The sequence below is a fragment of the Equus przewalskii genome, chromosome 6 (genome assembly GCF_037783145.1).
Source record: "Equus przewalskii isolate Varuska chromosome 6, EquPr2, whole genome shotgun sequence".
NCBI classification, from domain to species: Eukaryota; Metazoa; Chordata; class Mammalia; order Perissodactyla; family Equidae; genus Equus; species Equus przewalskii.
In genome coordinates, this window is record NC_091836.1 from 71,465,820 (window position 1) to 71,483,985 (window position 18,166).

The 18,166-nt window shown below is 42.7% G+C and overlaps 1 protein-coding gene across 2 annotated transcripts in view; it reads left to right on the forward strand.

The window, feature by feature from the left end:
- Positions 1 to 3,697, forward strand: part of CLPB (ClpB family mitochondrial disaggregase) — a 135,924-nt gene extending 132,227 nt beyond the window's left edge. For both annotated transcript variants that reach the window (XM_008517590.2, XM_008517588.2), the window contains 5 exons: positions 491 to 647; positions 1,481 to 1,554; positions 1,713 to 1,832; positions 2,056 to 2,160; positions 2,564 to 3,697. In XM_008517590.2, the coding sequence (XP_008515812.1) occupies positions 491 to 647; positions 1,481 to 1,554; positions 1,713 to 1,832; positions 2,056 to 2,160; positions 2,564 to 2,812 (705 nt within the window). In that variant the 3' untranslated portion in view covers positions 2,813 to 3,697. The remainder of the gene's footprint in view (positions 1 to 490; positions 648 to 1,480; positions 1,555 to 1,712; positions 1,833 to 2,055; positions 2,161 to 2,563) is intronic.
- The last annotated feature ends 14,469 nt before the right edge of the window (positions 3,698 to 18,166 follow it).

Consider the following 18,166-nt stretch of genomic DNA (forward strand, 5'->3'; position numbering starts at 1 on the left):
GTTCATTTATCTAGTCCTCACGTGGCCCTGTGGGATACCCTCCTCTGAACTCCTGCAGCAACCAGGGCTTCCATTTACCATGACACCTAACCCACTGAATTGTCTTTGCTTGTTTCCGGGGCCTCACTCCTGTACACGGGGAGCGTGTCGAAGGCTCAATGAGTCCCCAGTGCCCCAGCACGGAGCCTGGCCAGAATGGGCCTCCAGGAAAGTGTGTTAGATGGATGCCTGTGTAATCAGGCTGAATTCTGGATGCCAAGGGTGATTGGGTGCCCTGAGAGATGCCCAACAGGACGTGCCGTCTCACCTGGAGCCCCTCAGTGGATGAGCAGTTGCAGCCAAGGTGTGAGAACAGTGCTCAGAGAACCCAGAGGAGAGAACAGCTGACTCTGCCAGGGGGAGGGGGAGGCACAGGGGTTCTAGAAAGACCTCCTGGAAGAGATACCCAGCCTTACAGCTCCCTAACCATGCAGTCACTGTTCCTTCCCAGGGCCGGCTGACTGATGGAAAAGGGAAGACCATCGACTGCAAGGATGCCATCTTCATCATGACCTCCAATGTGGCCAGCGATGAGATCGCACAGCACGCACTGCAGCTGAGGCAGGAAGCTTTGGAGATGAGCCATAACCGTATCGCCGAGAACCTTGGTATGGCACAGGGCCTGAGCCCTCTGGGCAACTGGGCAAGTGACCAGGCCTCTGGTACATCTGGTGACAAGGATGGCACTGGGGTCCTGGGCCCAGGTGAAGGTCCTGGTAGGTGTCTTTGTCCTTAGCTGGCGCTGACCAGACACCAAGCACCATACCAGATAGTGGAGGGAGACAGACAGAGAGACTACCACCACTTCCTCAAGAGAGCTCCAAGTCTCTCGGGTGACAGAAGGGCTTCAGACAAAGAAGTGGACAGAGCCACCCCAGGGCGAGGGGCCAAGAAGAGGCCGGGGTCTTAGGGGACTGAAGAAATGCACACTCAACAGATAGAGACACTTTGGTACAACAAGGGGAATGGCAGATCAGAAACTATACAGAGATGGACACAACCTTTTTCAGCTAGAGAGGCTTCCTGTGTTGGTGGGCCCTGGAGAGTGCTGGAAAGGGAGAGCATCAGGCAGGAGGCCATGTCTGTCACCTTTTTGTTTGGGATTGAACCTCCAACCCCCTTCTTCCAAGTCAGAACTCAAGCCTTGGTCCTGACTCTTCTCCTCTCCCCTCCCCTCCCTCACACATCTCCCACCCTCAGGAACTCCAGGCTTTGTAGCACAGGAGAGCTGGAAGGGCCTAAAAACTACCCAGTCCCTTCCTCTCACCGTTCGGGTGAGGAGACCAGGCTGAGGCCCGGAGAGCCTGAGACCTTGACAGGATCACACTGACCATCAGGAGCAGGACCAGGGCTCTTTTCGTGGATGGGGCCCAGGAGCAGGCACAGTTCCCGAAGCTCCCTGGGTGTGGGGAATGGGCAATTTATGATTCTGTCTCCACAGGGGACGTCCAGATTAATGACAAGATCACTATCTCAAAGAACTTCAAGGAGAATGTGATTCGCCCCATCCTAAAAGTAAGAGGTCTTTGTCCTTGCTTGGGCCTTGGGTTGTGGGGGTCCTCTTTGCCATCCTAAAGATATGGAAGCCCCCCACTCTTCCCCATTGGAGTCCAGTAATTTCCTTTACCCACTCCGGGTCGCTGAGCTCACCGCCCCCTAACCTGGCCCTGCAGGCTCATTTCCGCAGGGATGAGTTTCTGGGACGAATCAATGAGATCGTCTACTTCCTCCCCTTCTGCCACTCGGAGCTCATCCAGCTAGTCAACAAAGAACTGAACTTCTGGGCCAAGAGGGTAAGAGTGGGGCCTGCTATGGGTGGGGATGGGACATCTGCCCACTGGAAAGCAGGGAACACTGGGCTTGAAACACCCCCTCCCAAAAGGTGGAGCACAGCGGTGTGGGGCCAGTGGCCATGGGAGCCCATAGTCTCTCACAGGCCCAGGCCTCAGGCCAGAGTGGTGAGAGATGGAAAGCACTGGGCCACATGCAGCCATGCTCCTATCTAACCTGTCTCAGGCCAAGCAAAGGCACAACATCACACTGCTCTGGGACCGCGAGGTGGCAGACGTGTTGGTCGACGGCTACAATGTACACTATGGCGCCCGCTCCATCAAGCATGAGGTGAGCACAGGCGCCTGGGAGAAGTGAGGCACCTCCACACGTCCCTCCCTGTTGCCCCAAGACCCAGTCCTGGGGCTCCCAGCCTGTCTCCCTAGAGTCTGGCTGCTGGAATTGTTCATACCTTCAGAACAAAAACACAATCTGATCAATAAAACCCCTGTCCTGGAGGGTAACCGAGTATGACCTCCCACCAGGATGGGGCACTGAATTGGGAACCTCAGAAACTGACGTCACTGAGTCGTTAGCACAGGCCTACAGATTCTGTGTTGTTAGCCCTTTGCAGATGAGAGAACTGAAGCCAGAGTAAGTACTTGTCCATGAGTAACAGAGTGTGGCCTCTGGGCTCAGGCCACAAGCTGGCCCCGGCCTTGGCAGTGACGACCACTCCACCTACTGCCTGCAGGTAGAGCGCCGTGTGGTGAACCAGCTGGCGGCTGCCTACGAGCAGGACCTTCTGCCGGGGGGCTGTACTCTGCGCATCACTGTGGAGGACTCAGACAAGCAGCTACTCAAGAGCCCTGAACTGCCCTCCCCCAAGGCTGAGAAGCGTCCACCCAAGCTGCGGCTGGAGATCATCGACAAGGACAGCAAGACCCGCAAACTGGACATCCGGGCACCACTACACCCTGAGAAGGTGTGCCACACCCTCTAGCATCTACTTTACCTGCCTCTCCATGCCCTCAACATCCAATAAAGGCCCCTCAGCTGTGGCATGGGAACCGACCTAGCTTCCCCTCATGCCTCTCGCTCTTCTCCACCCAGCCTAAGGCCTCTTACCTCCTCACAGCCCCTGGAGGACCCCTCCTCAGCCCCAAGTCGAAAGCAGGAATTTTGCCCTCCCCTGGCCCCTTCATCGTGGGCCCCAAACCTACTAACAAGTCTCCAGGAGAGGAACTGCCCTCCACCCCTTCAAGGCAGGGAGGGGACGGAGGTCCCTTATCTCTGTCCTTCAGCATGATCCCCAAGCCCCACAGTCTCTGGAACTTTATCATGTTCCCTGGAAGCTCAGAACTATGGCAGCTAAGAACAGATCTGGCTGGAAGAAGATGGGGACCAGGCTGTGACCTGCCACCCTTTGCTGGCCTTCATGCAGCTGAGTCCCCAGAACGTCTCCACGGACAGTGGACGAAGAGTGCAGAGGCCCAGGCACAGAGGTTCTGCAGTTTAGGCCGTGGCTACCCCTTGCCCATGCCCTAAAATTCCAAGGGGAAGGGGCCCATAGAACCCTTCCCCCTTCCACCGCCCTATCATAGCTACTGCTCCTCCTCACCCTTCGTGCTGGGGTCAGGCTAGACCATGTTTCTCCAGCCTCGGAACTAGGCCAGCGTGGGCACCTCCAGGAGGAAGGCTGACTGCTCTACTCTGGGACTAAACAGCAGTACCAGATGACCAAGCAAGCTCAGCTCTGGGGGGCCTCCTTCAGGAGACGGACAACATAGATGTTGGAGAGCTGTAGGGGGAGAGGTCGTGGGATCAGGCTGTGCCCTGTCTGTACTGTCCCAGTTAAGTTAGCCTGGAATAAACAGCACCGTGTGCAGTCTGCGTCTTAGTCACTACGCACAGGGTCTGCACGCCATCCCCCGAGGGTTTTCCGAAGACCAACCATGTTTCACCCTCAGCTTAGCAGGGCACAGCGGGCGTGGTGCATCCTTTGGCACCATCTGCAGTAGCCACAATTGACCACCACCCTGTTATCCTCCCCCTGCAGGGCCGTTGTGGAACCCTCTTTTGGTGTTAGGTAGTCTCTTTCAGGAAGCAGAAAACAGGGGCAGCAATCAAAGTCCCGTGAGTGATGGAGGAATGTCATAACAACACGGTGGGTATCAAGCAGTCAGAAGTCAGGACGTGGGCTCCAGCAGATGCTCCAGCAGTCACCGTCTGGTCCCTCAAGGAGCTGAGTCTGCTGCTCCCTACCTCAGTGACTGCTCTTCTTTTTTATTATTTCTTCTTTTTTTACTTCTTATTTTGAAATAATTTAAGACTTAACAGAAAGTTGCAAAAATAGTAGAGTTCCAGATACCCTTCACCTAGCTTCTCCTAATAATAACATCTTACAAAACCATAGTATAATTATTAAAACCAGGAAATTAACATTGATACAGTACTACTAACTAATCTGTAGACATTCCAGTTTTGCCAGTTTTCCCACTGATGTCCTGTCTCTGGTCCAGGCGCCAATCCAGGATCCCGCATTGCAGTTTGTTGTCATGCTCCCTTTGTCTCCTTCAGCCTGTGACAGTTCCTCCATCTTTCTGTCCCTTTCATGACCTTGACTCTTTTGAAATGTCTAGGCCAGTTATTTTGTTGAATGTCCCTCAATTTGGGTTTGGCTGCGGTTTTCACCTGATTAGATTGAGGGTCTGCGTTTTGGTAAGACTACCCCAGAAGTGATGCCATGCCTTCTCAGTGCCTCAGACCTAGCGGGGGAGATGTTAACTTTGATCACGTGGCTGAAGCGGTGTGTGCCAGGTTTCTCCGCTGTAAAGTTACTGATTTCTCCTTTGAAATTAATAAGAACCTTATGGTGAGATACTTCAAAGCTGTGCAAATGTCTTATTTATCCTTAGAATTTTACCCACTGATATTAGTATCTCTCAATGGTCCTTGCTTACAAGTCTTCGTGTTGTATTTGCCTAGTGATGACTTTCGGTTTCATTATCCATCTGTATTAATTGGTATTCTACTGTAAGGAACAGCTATCTCTTTTCCCCAATTTACTTATTCAGTAATTTATTTATAACAGTATAAACTAATGGAAATTTGTTTTATTCTATGGGTTATAATCTGATACTAATGTAGTTAATATCATTGCTCATATTGACCTAGTTTGGCCATTGGGAATACTTTCAGGTTGGCTCCTGTGTTGTTTCAACATTGCCCCCATCATTTTTTTTTTTTTAGCAGTGCCTTACTTTCTGACACCACAAGATGTTCCAAGTTCACTCACATTTTTCCTGTCCCAGCCCTAACATCAGCCATTTCTCCAAGCAGCTCCTGGTTTCTTTTATTCGAGAATGGTACTTAGAAACCAAGATCTGGGCACTAGGTGTGGATACTGGTACTGGAGTGTCATTGCTTCCGGGCCTCTTCAGCACACAGAGCTGGGAAATATATGTATGTATATGAACACATGCATCACACATCTGCATTTATTGTTATATCTATCCATCTGTATTTTATTAAAAGCCATGAGTTCATATTGATACCGACAATTCCAATCCAATACCACGAGGTTGTAACTGCCATTATTTTGACTTTACTATTCTTTTTCTACTTCTTTGTCTCCTGCTGTCTCTGTTTCTTCTCCTTTCACTCTTTTTAGTGTTCAGACTTCACTTCATATATAGTCCAATATAAATGTCCAATTGAGTCAGTCAGTGACCATCCTATATGGGACATTCCTACTGGATTAAGGTCTTATGCCTGGCTGTCAGTCCCTTGGTTCATTCAACTGTGGCAGGAGCAGCAGGCATGTAACTCAAAACCAGATAACTTTTGTACAAGAAAGCAGAGTGGCCACCTTACTGAGAGGAGGCAAGGGGACAGGCTAGACTCTCAGATTTCGAGGAACTTAAGTATCACTTCTTAGGATTCTTGGCTAGACCTCCTAGGTGATGTTGGACCCCTCTTATACTTCCATAGCACGCTAGGCAATACTCGGCTTGCTTGTATTACTAGTTCTGTATCTGTCTTTGTCACTAGAATGTAGGCTCCAGGAGGGCAGATACCAATTGTTCAGCTCACTGTCCTATTCCTAGAACCTGGCACAGTGCCAGCACCTGACGCATGCTCCTGGTACTTGGTGGGATGGGTGGGCCCTGTGGCAAGCACAGATCTTCACAGTGGGTCCTAGGATAGAACAGTATCATTTGTTCACTGAGCACATGCTTATTTGTCATGTGCTTGTGGCCAGGCAGTAGAACCTGCCAGGACTGGACCCCTGAGCAAACGGGGCAGAGTAAGACCCAGACACCTTATTGAGTATATTGAGTACCCTGGAATGCATGAGACTGGACTTGGAAATGAAAATGTACCATCTGTATTTTTCTTGTTTTTTATTTTTTAATTATTATTTATTTGTTTTATTTTATTTATTTTTAATTTTTGAGGAAGATTAGCCCCGAGCTAACATCCACCGCCAATCCTCCTCTTTTTGCTGAGGAAGATTGGCCCTGAGCTAACATCTGTGCCCATCCTCCTCTATCTTATATGTGGGATGCTGCCACAGCATGACTTGATAGGCAGTGCATAGGTCCACACCTGGGATCTGAACCGGCGAACCCCAGGCCGCCAAAGCAGAACGTGCAAACTTAACTGCTGTGCCACTAAGCCAGCCCCAACACCTGTATTTTTCAAAAAGAAAACTTAAAGATGTGTAGTGATTGTTTTAGAAATTTAGAAAAAATCCATGTTCAAATGATAAGAAAATAGAAAATGGACCAATAAAGATAAAACCCGAAGTAAACAAAGTAGGAAACCAAAAAAAAAAAAAAAAGAGGACAAAGGATGAATAGAAAAATGATTCTTTGAAAACACTAATAACGTAGATAAAACCTCCTCAGCCTAATTAAAGAAAAAAGAGCAAAGAAACACAAGATTAGGAATGAGAAATCAGACATAACTATATATGTGGAAGAATTTAAAGTATTTTTAGGAGAACTCTATGGCGACAAATTTGAAAACAGCAAATAGATAATTTCCTGGCACACAGTGACCCAAGACGTAGTTTGAATAGACCAATAAATTACCAAAGAAGAAACTGCAAAGTTTTTAAAATTTTATCCTTTAAAAGATTGTATCCTTTTATTTAAACTTTTTAATTGAAATTTGTATGGAAAAGTGCACAAATAACAAGTGTACAGTTCAATGAATTGTCACAAAGTGACCACCACCACTGTAGCCATCACCCAGCCCAAGTAACAGATGAGTTGTGATGTTTAATTGTATACACTGCTTCAGACCATGGGAAAAGATAGAAAGATGCTCAGTTGATTTTTAAATGCCAGCATGAGATTCATACTCAGACCTGATGAAGTGCAAAAAGAGTGTCATAGCCTGGTCCCAGCTGTGACTGTAGATGCGGAAGTTCCAAATAAAGTTGAATTGTACACTGTGATCATGTAAGGTTGGTTTCAGCAACACAAGCCTCAGTATCAGGAATTTTATTAATATAATCCAGTATATCAAGAACTTGACTATTTAAATGTCTATAGATTAATATTAATGTTAATTTTCTTATTTTGATAGTATTTTTATATGTTATGTAAGAGGATGACCTTGTTTTTATAAAATATGCATTGAAGTATTTAGAGGTTAAAGATAAAGCGAATTTGCAGATGTTTCAGGAAACTCTATATATACACACGCACATACATATATATGTATATACACCCACAGAATGATAAAAATAAAAGTCAAGTGTTAAAATTTGGGGAATCTGAGTGAAGGGTATACAGAAACTCTTTGTATTGTTTTTGCAACTTTTCTGTAAGTCTAAAATCATTTCAAAGTAAAATTTTTTAAATGAGGGAGATAAAACATTTTATCAGTATATGCTGAAAAAGCATTTGATAAGATTTTACAGCTTTAAGTATGATTTGAAAAATTAAAGCTCTAAGTAAAAAGAAAAGAAACTGTTCATCGAAAACCAGTACCAAACATCCTTTTTCATGGTAAATATTAAAGTCTGAAATAAGACAAGGTTCAACACTGCTTTGAAAATTCCGGTGAAAGCAATTAGGCAAGAAAACTAAATAATTGATATAAATGTTGGAAAATAACAAATTATCTTGTTTTGCTGATATATGACTGTATATTTAGGAAATCCAAGAGGCTATAACCTATTAGCTTTAATAAGGAAATTTGGTGTCTGAATAAAAGATAAATGTGCAAAAATCAATAGCTTTTTTCTATTCTAGCAATAACCAACTAGAAACAATAAGAAAGAAAAAGTATTCCATTCACAATTGCAACAAATAGGTGTATATATTTGCTTATGTACACCTGAAATGCCTCTGGAAGAGAGGGGACTAGGGTAGAGAGGGGATAGCAATGAAAGGGAAAATTCACTGTCTTCATTTTTATACTTTTAAATTTTGAATCATTAATTTGTTACCTATTCAAAATTATAAAATACTTAATAAATTTCACAAAAAAATCATATTTAAGAGCATAAAACAAAATCTAACAAATGAAAAGACATACCAGATTCTCGGAAAGAAAGACAATATCATTAAAATGTCGATTCTTAATATATAATTCAGTGCAAACCTAATTAGACTCAACAACGTTTTTAATAAAATTAACTAAAGTCGTGTTACACTGCGTTGTGCAGAGGTGAAGCCATGTGAAGCTACTGTTTTATGGATCTAGGCTCTCAGGAGATACAGTTACTACTCTCAGTTCCTGCTATCCCATCCTGATAGTGTGTGAACTACAGAATGAGTAAGTTAACTACCATCAACACACACCCGAAATACAATTATGAGACAAAAGAAAGCGAAGGGTTACTGCCTGTAACTGCAGTTTAGAGACCATATGGGTGTGGAGAAGAGGAGAAAGTGATGGAAAATGAAACTCGAGAGGCAAGTTTCCTGATTCCATAGTGCCTTGAATGCCATGCTAAGAGAATGAAATGTGCACATTTGTATTTAAAAAGACCCTTTGAGAAACCAGGAGTGAAGCAAAAAGCCTGCCAACTGGGAGAAAATATTTGCAGTCACATATCCGACAAGGGGTTAATCTCCAAAATATATGAAGAATTCAAACAACAACAACAAAACAAACAACCCGATCAAAACATGGGCAGAGGATCTGAACATTTTTCCAAAGAAGATATACAGATGCCAACAGGCACATGAAGAGATGTTCACCATCACTAATCATCAAGGAAATGCAAATCAAAACTACACTGAGAGATCATCTTACACCCATTAGAATGGCTATAGTCACCAAGACAAAAAATAACAAATGGTGGAGAGGTTGTGGAGAAAAGGGAACCCTCCTACAGTGCTGGTGGGAATGCAGACTGCTGTAGCCGCTATGGAAAACAGTATGGAGGTTTCTCAAAAGATTAAAAATAGAAATACCTTACAACCCAGCTATCCCAGTACTGGGTATTTATCCAAAGAACGTGAAATCAACAATTCAGAGAGACCCATGCACCCCTATGTTCCTTGCAGCATTATTCACAATAGCCAAGACATGGAAGCAACCCAAGTGCCCATGGACTGATGATTGGATAAAGAAGATGCAGTATATATATACAATGGGATACTATTCAGCCATAAAGAAGACAAAATCGTCCTATTTGCAACCACATGGATGGACCTTGAGGTTATTATATTAAGTGAAATATGCCAGACAGAGAAAGAAAAACTGTATGATTTCACTCAGATGTGGAAAATAAAGTAACACATGGACAAAGAGAACCGATTGGTGCTTACCAGAGGGGAAGGGGGTTGGGGGTGGGCATAAGGGATGAGGGGGTACATTTATATGGTGACTGACCATAATGTACAACTGAAATTTCACAATGTTATAAACTAAATTATTTTTAAAACACCCTTTGATTGCATTATGCGGGATAGTTTGGGGTGGCTTCTAACCAATATACAACAGACAGAGTAGTTCCAGGCAAACTCCTTCCCACCTCAAACATAGAAATATTGAATAATATGTAACAACGACAAAAAAAAGTTTGACACACAACTAGGCTTGAAACTAAAAATGGGAAATCCCAAAGCGCCAGAAATGAATGGGAATCCGAAAGTCAGAGGGTGTGTGAGAGTGGAGGTCAAGGAGTTCATAGAGACTTGGGACCAATTTATAGGCCTAATGGCTGAAGGCTAGGGCTTCAACGTTGAGATAGGAGTCTCAAAGGATCACTTCCTTGTGAAGTGAAGTCTAGAAAAACACTACACATTGACCTGGGAATCAAGAGGGAAATACAAAAAAAGGCTACCGTCACTCAGGGATGAAAGAAAGAGTTGCCTATGAAGAAACTAATACTTTTGATGTTTGTGAGAGTGTGGTCCAAATTCACAATACTCAAATGTTACTGGGATGTCAAGATGAAAACAAACCACCATGAAGGAAAAAAGAGGCAGCAGATGCAGCAAATGGGAGAATTTGTGCTCCAAGAATTGTAGTAAAAGAGTCTGAATTTAAAAGAAGTATGTTTACAATGTTCAGAGAATTAGAAGACTAGGAATCATAAGGCAAGAAAGGACAGTATCCAAAAAGAATAGGTGAATTTGAAAAAGAACCTTCATTCTAGGTGATTTCCTCAGACTTATTTTCATGTTTTTTATATTTCAACAATTTTCTCTCTTCTTGTGGTCCTAATTGATTCAGGTGGTACAGACTAGGACCGCTAAGGACTCAAATTCTTTTTTTTTTTTTCTCTTTTTTTTTTTTTTTTATTAATGTTATGATAGATTACAAGCTTGTGAGACTTCAGTTGTACATTTTTGTTAGTCATGTTGTGGGTACACCACTTCCCCCTTCGTACCCTCCCCCCACCCCCCCCTTTTCCCTGGTAACCACCGATCAGATCTCCGGACTCAAATTCTTAAAGAACAAAGATTTGGGTCGCCCACTGGGCAAAGAACCCTAGTGATCAAAGGAGCTGACCTAGGACAGGGGAATATGGAAGGAGTAAGGGAGGAGGGAAGTCACCAGTGTGTCACCCCCAGGGCCATGATCAGTTGCAGAAGTAAGGAATGTAGCCTTGACCACAATCCTGGAAGTGTTTGCCCACCATCCTCTAAAATTGTTCAAATCTGATCCCTCCATGTTGCAGAGGTTTGTTACAGTAATCCCAAGAAGTGTGAGCCTCAGTGATCGTCCACCACCACGTCACATCCTCTTCCCCTTCCCAACCCTTCCACTGTGCCTTTCGGCGCTGCCCTTCTGTAATCAGCAAATTCTTCTCTGTGAGCACCTTCTTGTTGGAATGTTTGCTTCATCTCTTCACCTTAACTGTCCCCTAAAGACATCATTTACTCTGGCTTTTGCCTGAAATGCTGCTTCCCCTCTTACACGGAAGCTGCTTTTATTGTCAGACCCAGGAAGTGAGCCCCCACTGTTCCTCCATGATTAGTTCTCATCCAGCCTCCCAGCTCCTTTTGACTCAGCAGTTTCACTATTCCAGCTCTTCTGTCATTGCCCTCTCTACTGATCGCTCAATGACTGTCTCATACAAGGAAGAATTTAGCCCCCATATCACTCTCTCTCTGCCCCAACACATGCTATCATACTTGGTGGCTTCGACTCCCCATGAATGACTCATCCAACACCCTGCTTTTCTCCTTTAGTGGTCTTGCACCCCTGCCCACCTCAATCACCTATGTTATGGTCACATCCTAAGTTTTATCACCAGTAACTGCACTTCCTCCAAAACCCTCATCCCTCTCTGGCCAGTCTAATATCCAGAGTAAATAAAGAACTTTTACTGCTAAACGATAAAAAGACAACCTAATTTAAAAATGGGAAAGGGGTCGGAGTAGATATTTCTCCAAAGAAGGTATACAAATGGCCAGCAAGCACAACATCGTTAGCCATCAGGGAAATGCAAATCAAAACCATAATGAGATATCCTTACACACCCACTAGAATGGCTGTAATCAAAAAGATAGACAATAACAAATGTTGGTGAGGATGTGAAGAAATTGGGAATGTAAAATGATGCAACCATTTTGGAAAAGAGTCTAGCAGTCCCTCAAAAGATTAAACATAGAGTTACCATATGTCCCAGCAATTCCACTCCTAAGTGTATACCTAAGAGACACGAAAGTGTACACTCGCAAACACTTGTTACACGAATGTTCAAAAAAAAAAAAAGCCAAAAAGTAGAAACAACCCAAGTGTCCATCAAACTGATGAAAGGGTAAACAAAGTTGGTTTATTATTCAGTCATAAAAAGAATGAAGTACTGATTCATTCTACAACATGGATAAACCTTGAAAACATGCTAAATGAAAGAGGCCAGTTACAAAAGAGCACATATTATGGTTCCATTTATATGAAAATATCCAGATAGGCAAATCCGTAGAGACAGAAAGAAGATTAGCGGTTGCCAGGGGCTTGGGGAAGAGGGACTGGGAATGACTGATAATGAGTAGGGGGGTTCTTTTAGGGGTGATGAAAATACCTAGAATTACGTAGTGCTGATGACTGCGCGACTTTAAGCAACCACTGAATTGTACACTTTTAATGGGTGAATTTTATGACGTGAATTATCTCAGTTTTTTATATCAAAAAAATTATATCTCAGCTTAAAGAAAAAATCCTTTACAGTTCTGAGAAAAAAGAACAAAGCTGGAGGTATCACACTTCCTGATTTCAAAATATACCACAAAGCTATAGTAATAAAAACAGCATGGTACTGGCAGAAAAACAGACACACAGGTCAATGGAACAGAATGGAGAGCCCAGAAATAGACCCACACATCTATGGAGAGCTAATTTTCAACAAAGGAGCCAAGAACATAAAATGGAGAAAAGAAAGTCTCTTCAATAAATGGTGTTGGGAAAACCGGATGGCCACATGGATCTTAGTAGGATCTTTTTTAATATCATGCCTCCTCAGGCAAGGGAAACAAAGGAAAAAATAAACAAATGGGACAACATCAGACTAAAAAGCTTCTGCAAAGCAAAGAAATCATCAATCAAACGAAAAGACAGCCCACCAACTGGGAGAGAATATTTGCAAATCATATCTGATAGGGGTTAATATCCCAAATATATAAAGAACTCAGGCAACTCAACAACAAAAACAAACAACCTAATCGAAAAACAGGCAGAGGACGTGAACAGATGTTTTTTCAAAGGAGATATACAGATGGCCAACAGGCACATGAAAAGATGCTCACCATCACTAATTATTAGGGAAATGCAAATCAAAACTACAATGGAATATCACCTTACACCTGTAAGAATGGCTATTAAAAAAGAAATAACAAGTGTTGGAGAGGGTGTGGAGAAAAGGGAACCCTCATACACTGCTGGTGGGAATGTAAACTGGTGCAGCCGCTATGGAATGCAGCATGGAGATTTCTCAAAAAACTAAAAATAGAATACCATATGATCCAGCTATTCCACTTCTGGGTAGTTTATCCAAAGAACATGAAGACACTAATTCAAAAAGTTACATGCACCACTATATTCATTGCTGCATTATTCACAACAGCCAAGACTTGGAAGCAACCTATGTGCCCGTCAACGGATGAATGGACAAAGATATGGTGTGTATATATATATACAATGGAATACTACTCAGCCATTAAAAAAAAAAAGATGAAATCGTGCCATTTGCAACAACATGGATGGATCTTGAGGGTATTATGCTAAGTCAAATAAGTCAGATGGAGAAAGACAATTACCATATGACTCCACTCATATATGGAAGATAAACAAACAAATAAACACAGCGATACAGAGAACAGATTGGTGGTTACCAGAGGAGAAGGGCACAGGGAGAGGGCAAAAGGGGTAAAAGTTTATGGTGATGGATGGCAACTAGACTTTTGGTGGTGAACACAATGCAGTCTATACAGAAGTTGAAATATTATGATGTACACCTGAAATTTATATAATGTTGTAAACCAAAGTGACCTGAATAAAATAAAGAAAAGGAAAAATCCTTTATAAAATAAGATTTTTTTTAATGTATCAAAGTTAAATGTCAAGAGAATGAGAAGACAAGCCACAGACTGGGAGAAAATACTTGCAAAACACGTCTGATAAAGGACTGGTATCCAAAATACACAAAGAACTCTTAAAACTCAACAATAAGAAAATGAACAACCAGATTACAAAATGGGCAAAAGATCTGAATAGACACCTCTCCAAAGAAAATATATAGATGGCAGATAAGCATATGAAAAGATGCTTAACATCATACGTCATTAGGGAATTGCAAATTAAAACAATGAGCCACCACTACACACCTATTAGAAAGGCCAAAATCCGAAACAGTGACGACACAACGTTGGGGAGGATGTGGCCTATAGGAACTCTCATTCATTGCTGGTAGGAATGCAAAATGGCCCAGGCACTTTGGAAGACAGTCTGACTGTTTCTCACAAACCTAACATACTTTTACCATACAATCCTGCAATCGTGCTCGTTGGCATTTACCCAAATGTGTTGAAAATTTATGTCTACACAAAAACCTGCACACAAATGTTTATAGCAGCTTTATTCATAGTTACCAAAACTCAGAAACAACCAAGATATTCTTCAATAGGCAAATGGATAAGCAAACCGAGGTACATCCAGACAATGGAGGAGTATTCAGTGCTAAAAAGACAGGAGCTATCCAGCCACGAAGAGACATGGAGAAACCATAAATTCATATTACGAGTTGAAAGAAGTCAATCTGAAAAGGCCACATACTGTATGATTCCAATATAATATTCTGGAAAAGGCAAATCTACGGAGACTCTAAAAAACATCAGTGGTTGGCAGGAGCTTGAGGGGGTGCAGAGACAAATAGGTAAAGCACAGGGGATTTTTAGGGCAGTGCAGCTATTCTATGATAGATAATGGTGGGTACATGCCATTATACATTTGTCAAAACCCGTGGAATGTACAACACAAAGAGTGAACCCTGATGTACATTATGGACTTTGGTTGATAATGATGTATCAATATTGGTTCATCAGTTGTAACAAATGTGCCACTCTGACGCTGATGTTGATGATGGGGGTTTTCAGGGCAAGGGTGCTGGTGCATGGGAACTCTCTATACTTTCCACTCAATTCTGCTATGAACCTAAAGCTCTAAAAAATAAAGTCTATTAGTTTTAAAAAGTTAAATGAACTACATCCTAATAGAGCTGTGTCAAACAAGCCAAAGTTCATATTTTAACGTGTTAAAATTATGAAACTGTTTTAGGGTCTTCCTCTGCTTGATTTCTGTGGCTTATCTGGGCGTAGTCAGACAGAATAGATGCTTATGAAGTGCTTGCTGGAAGAGCAAATCATTCAAAAAGGTTTCTATGGGATAACTTCATGATTTGGAATTTTATCTTTGATAGTTTCTTCCCATTACAGTAACTCCTCATCCAGCTGGATTTTTCTGACAATTAAATATATAAAATAATTATCATTTCCTGATGACTAAAACATACCAGCTTAACGTCTTCACAATGTGGCAGTTAGCGTCCCCAGAACAGTCTAGGAGGGGGTCAGGCAGAAGCAACACTGCCCTGTATGATGTAGGTCTCGGAAGTGGCGCACCATATTCTCTTCATTAGAAATGAGCCACCTATGGAAAACAGTGTAGAGGTTGCTGAAAAATTAAGAATAGAACTACCATATGATTCCAGCAATTCCCCTTCTGGATATTCATCCCAAGAAAACGAAAAAACTAACTTGAAAAGATGTCTGCACACCCATGTTCATTGTAGCATTATTAACAACAGCCAAGATATGGAACAACCTGAGTGTCCATCAGCGGATGAATGGAAAAAGAAAATGTGAAATATATATATAGCAGAATGTTATTCAGCCATAAAAAAGAAGGAAGTCTTGCCATTTGCAACAATATAGATGGAACTTGAGAGCATTATGCTAAGTCAAATAAGTCAGAAAAAGACAAATACTTTATGATCTCACTTATATGTGAAATCTAAAAAAAAAAACAACCAAGCCTATAGACACAGAGAACAGTTCAATGGTTGCCAGAGGTGGGGGTTGGGGGAGGTGCAAAACGGATGAAGGGGGCCAAAAAGTTCACATTTCCCCTTATAAAATAAGTCATGGGGATGTAATGAAAAAAATTCTAACTATGTGTGCTGATGGATGTTAACTAGACTTATTATGGTGATCATTTTGCAATATATACAAACATTGAATCATTATGTTGCAAACCTGAAACTGATCTAATGTTGTTGTATGTCGATTATAACTCAATACAAAAAATAATTTAAATAAAAACTGGAAAAAAAAGAAGTGAGTCTCTAAGTCCATCTGAAACTTAAGAGGAGGGGGGTTAAGCTCCACCATTTAAAGCATCAAAGAATTTGTTTACATATTTTTAAATTACTGCACATGCCTGGACACATTGTAGTCAAAATTCCAAAAACCAAAGATAAAGAGAAAATTGAAAACAGCCAGAGAAAAAAGACACATACAGAGGAACAAAGCACACTTCTCATCAGAAACTCTGAAAGTGGAAGACAGTAGAGTGACATCTTTAAAGTGCTGGAGGAAGAAACTGTCAACTCGGCATTCTATACCCAGTGAAAATGTTTCAAAAATAAAAGTGAAATATTTTCAGACAAATACAAGCTGAGAGAATTCATTACCATCAGGCCTGCCTTACAAGAAAAGTTAAAGAAAGTTCTTCAGGAAGATGGAATATGATATCAGAGAGAAACTTGGATCTACGTAAAGACATGTAGAGCTCCATAAATGAAGACTCTGAGCTACCACTTCCTGTGGGCAAGGCCTGGCCTTGTTTTAACAATAATGCCTACTCCTTTCCATTTTTGCTGAGAAGGATCACACAGCTTTCGAGGCCCAGAGAAGGGTGTGCACCATGGGCCCCAAACTGCTACGGGCATCTTTGTTTGGGTAGGGTCTCTTCTCTGTGACCCAAGGAACCTTTGGCATGGCCCTTATTAAACCTCACCAAGGGCTCAGATTTTCTTTGAATGATGGCACCACTGAAATCTTACCCCTTCCAGGAAGTCTCCATCAAAGGGTTAGAAGATTCAGTAATGGCAGACCCCTAGGCGAGAGTCTGCCCAGCACTCCCTTCTAATAGCAACACTCTGCCCCAGCCCCTCCCACCATCCCACTGCCTCTCAAGGTTGCTGCCGTGTTAGTGCACTATGACACTACTCTCTGGATGCACTTTATTTGTCCTAATGTGACAACCTGACCCAAGCTAAGCCAATCAGACTCCCCTATCTCCCAGAAATTTTGAAACCAAAAGTGAGAAAGAGCGCTAAGTCTCTCTTTAGAGTGCCTAACTAAGATGTACAGTTCTGGAGCTGTCCATAGCCAAGTTATCTATTCTGAGGGCCAGAATAGTGGAGGAAACTGACCTGCTGTCAGGAATAAAGAACAGAGTGCAGAGAGGAGCAGAGCTAAAGGTCAGAGAGAGTTCCAATGGTATCTGGGTCCCTGGTCTTCCTTTTCCCTGAAGCCCACCTGCTGTCAGGTCCTGCAAGACAACAGATTATCCCTAAAACCAACTCTCCTTTTCCTTTAGCTGGAGTTTCCCATCAGGTGGAATTTCTGTTTCTTGCAACCAAAAGATTCTTATAATTTTGCTCTCTGCCTCACTGAGTATTTCACCTGAAACCCCTGTAAGTGTATATGTAGCCATCTGTCATTTACAGGTGGGATCATTATAAAGGTTGATGTATTAAAATACAAGTGTACAAACCTGAAAAGGTAATGGATAAGTATTCATTGCCCTGAAATAATTGTTTTCTCTACAAAAAGGATTTACTAGAGGGATCTTTATAGTTTGCCTAGTGCTCTAGAAATATTGTTTCGAAACCAGTATGTCCATCACAATAAACTGTGATGCATCCATACAATGGAATACTATATTGGCTAACAAGAAGAACAAGATGAATCTGCATGAGCCAATAGTGAAATAGCATCCAGAATATTATGGGTAAATCTAGTCTGTATATTGTATAGTTTTATCCTCTTCGTGTCTGTGCACTTTCACACACACGTAGGTTTTCCTTTTAATCTCTAAGAGAAATCAAGGAAATGTTCTCAAGGGTTACCTTTCTTTTTTGAGGAAGATCAGCCCTGAGCTAACATTTGCTGCCAATCCTCCTCTTTTTGCTGAGGAAGACTGGCCCTGAGCTAACATCCGTGCCCATCTTCCTCTACTTTATATGTGGGACGCCTACCACAGCATGGCTTGCCAAGCGGTGCCATGTCCTCACCCAGGATCCAAACCGGCGAATGCTGGGCTGCTGAAGCGGAACGTGCGAACTTAACCACTGCACCACCAAGCCGACTCAAGGTTA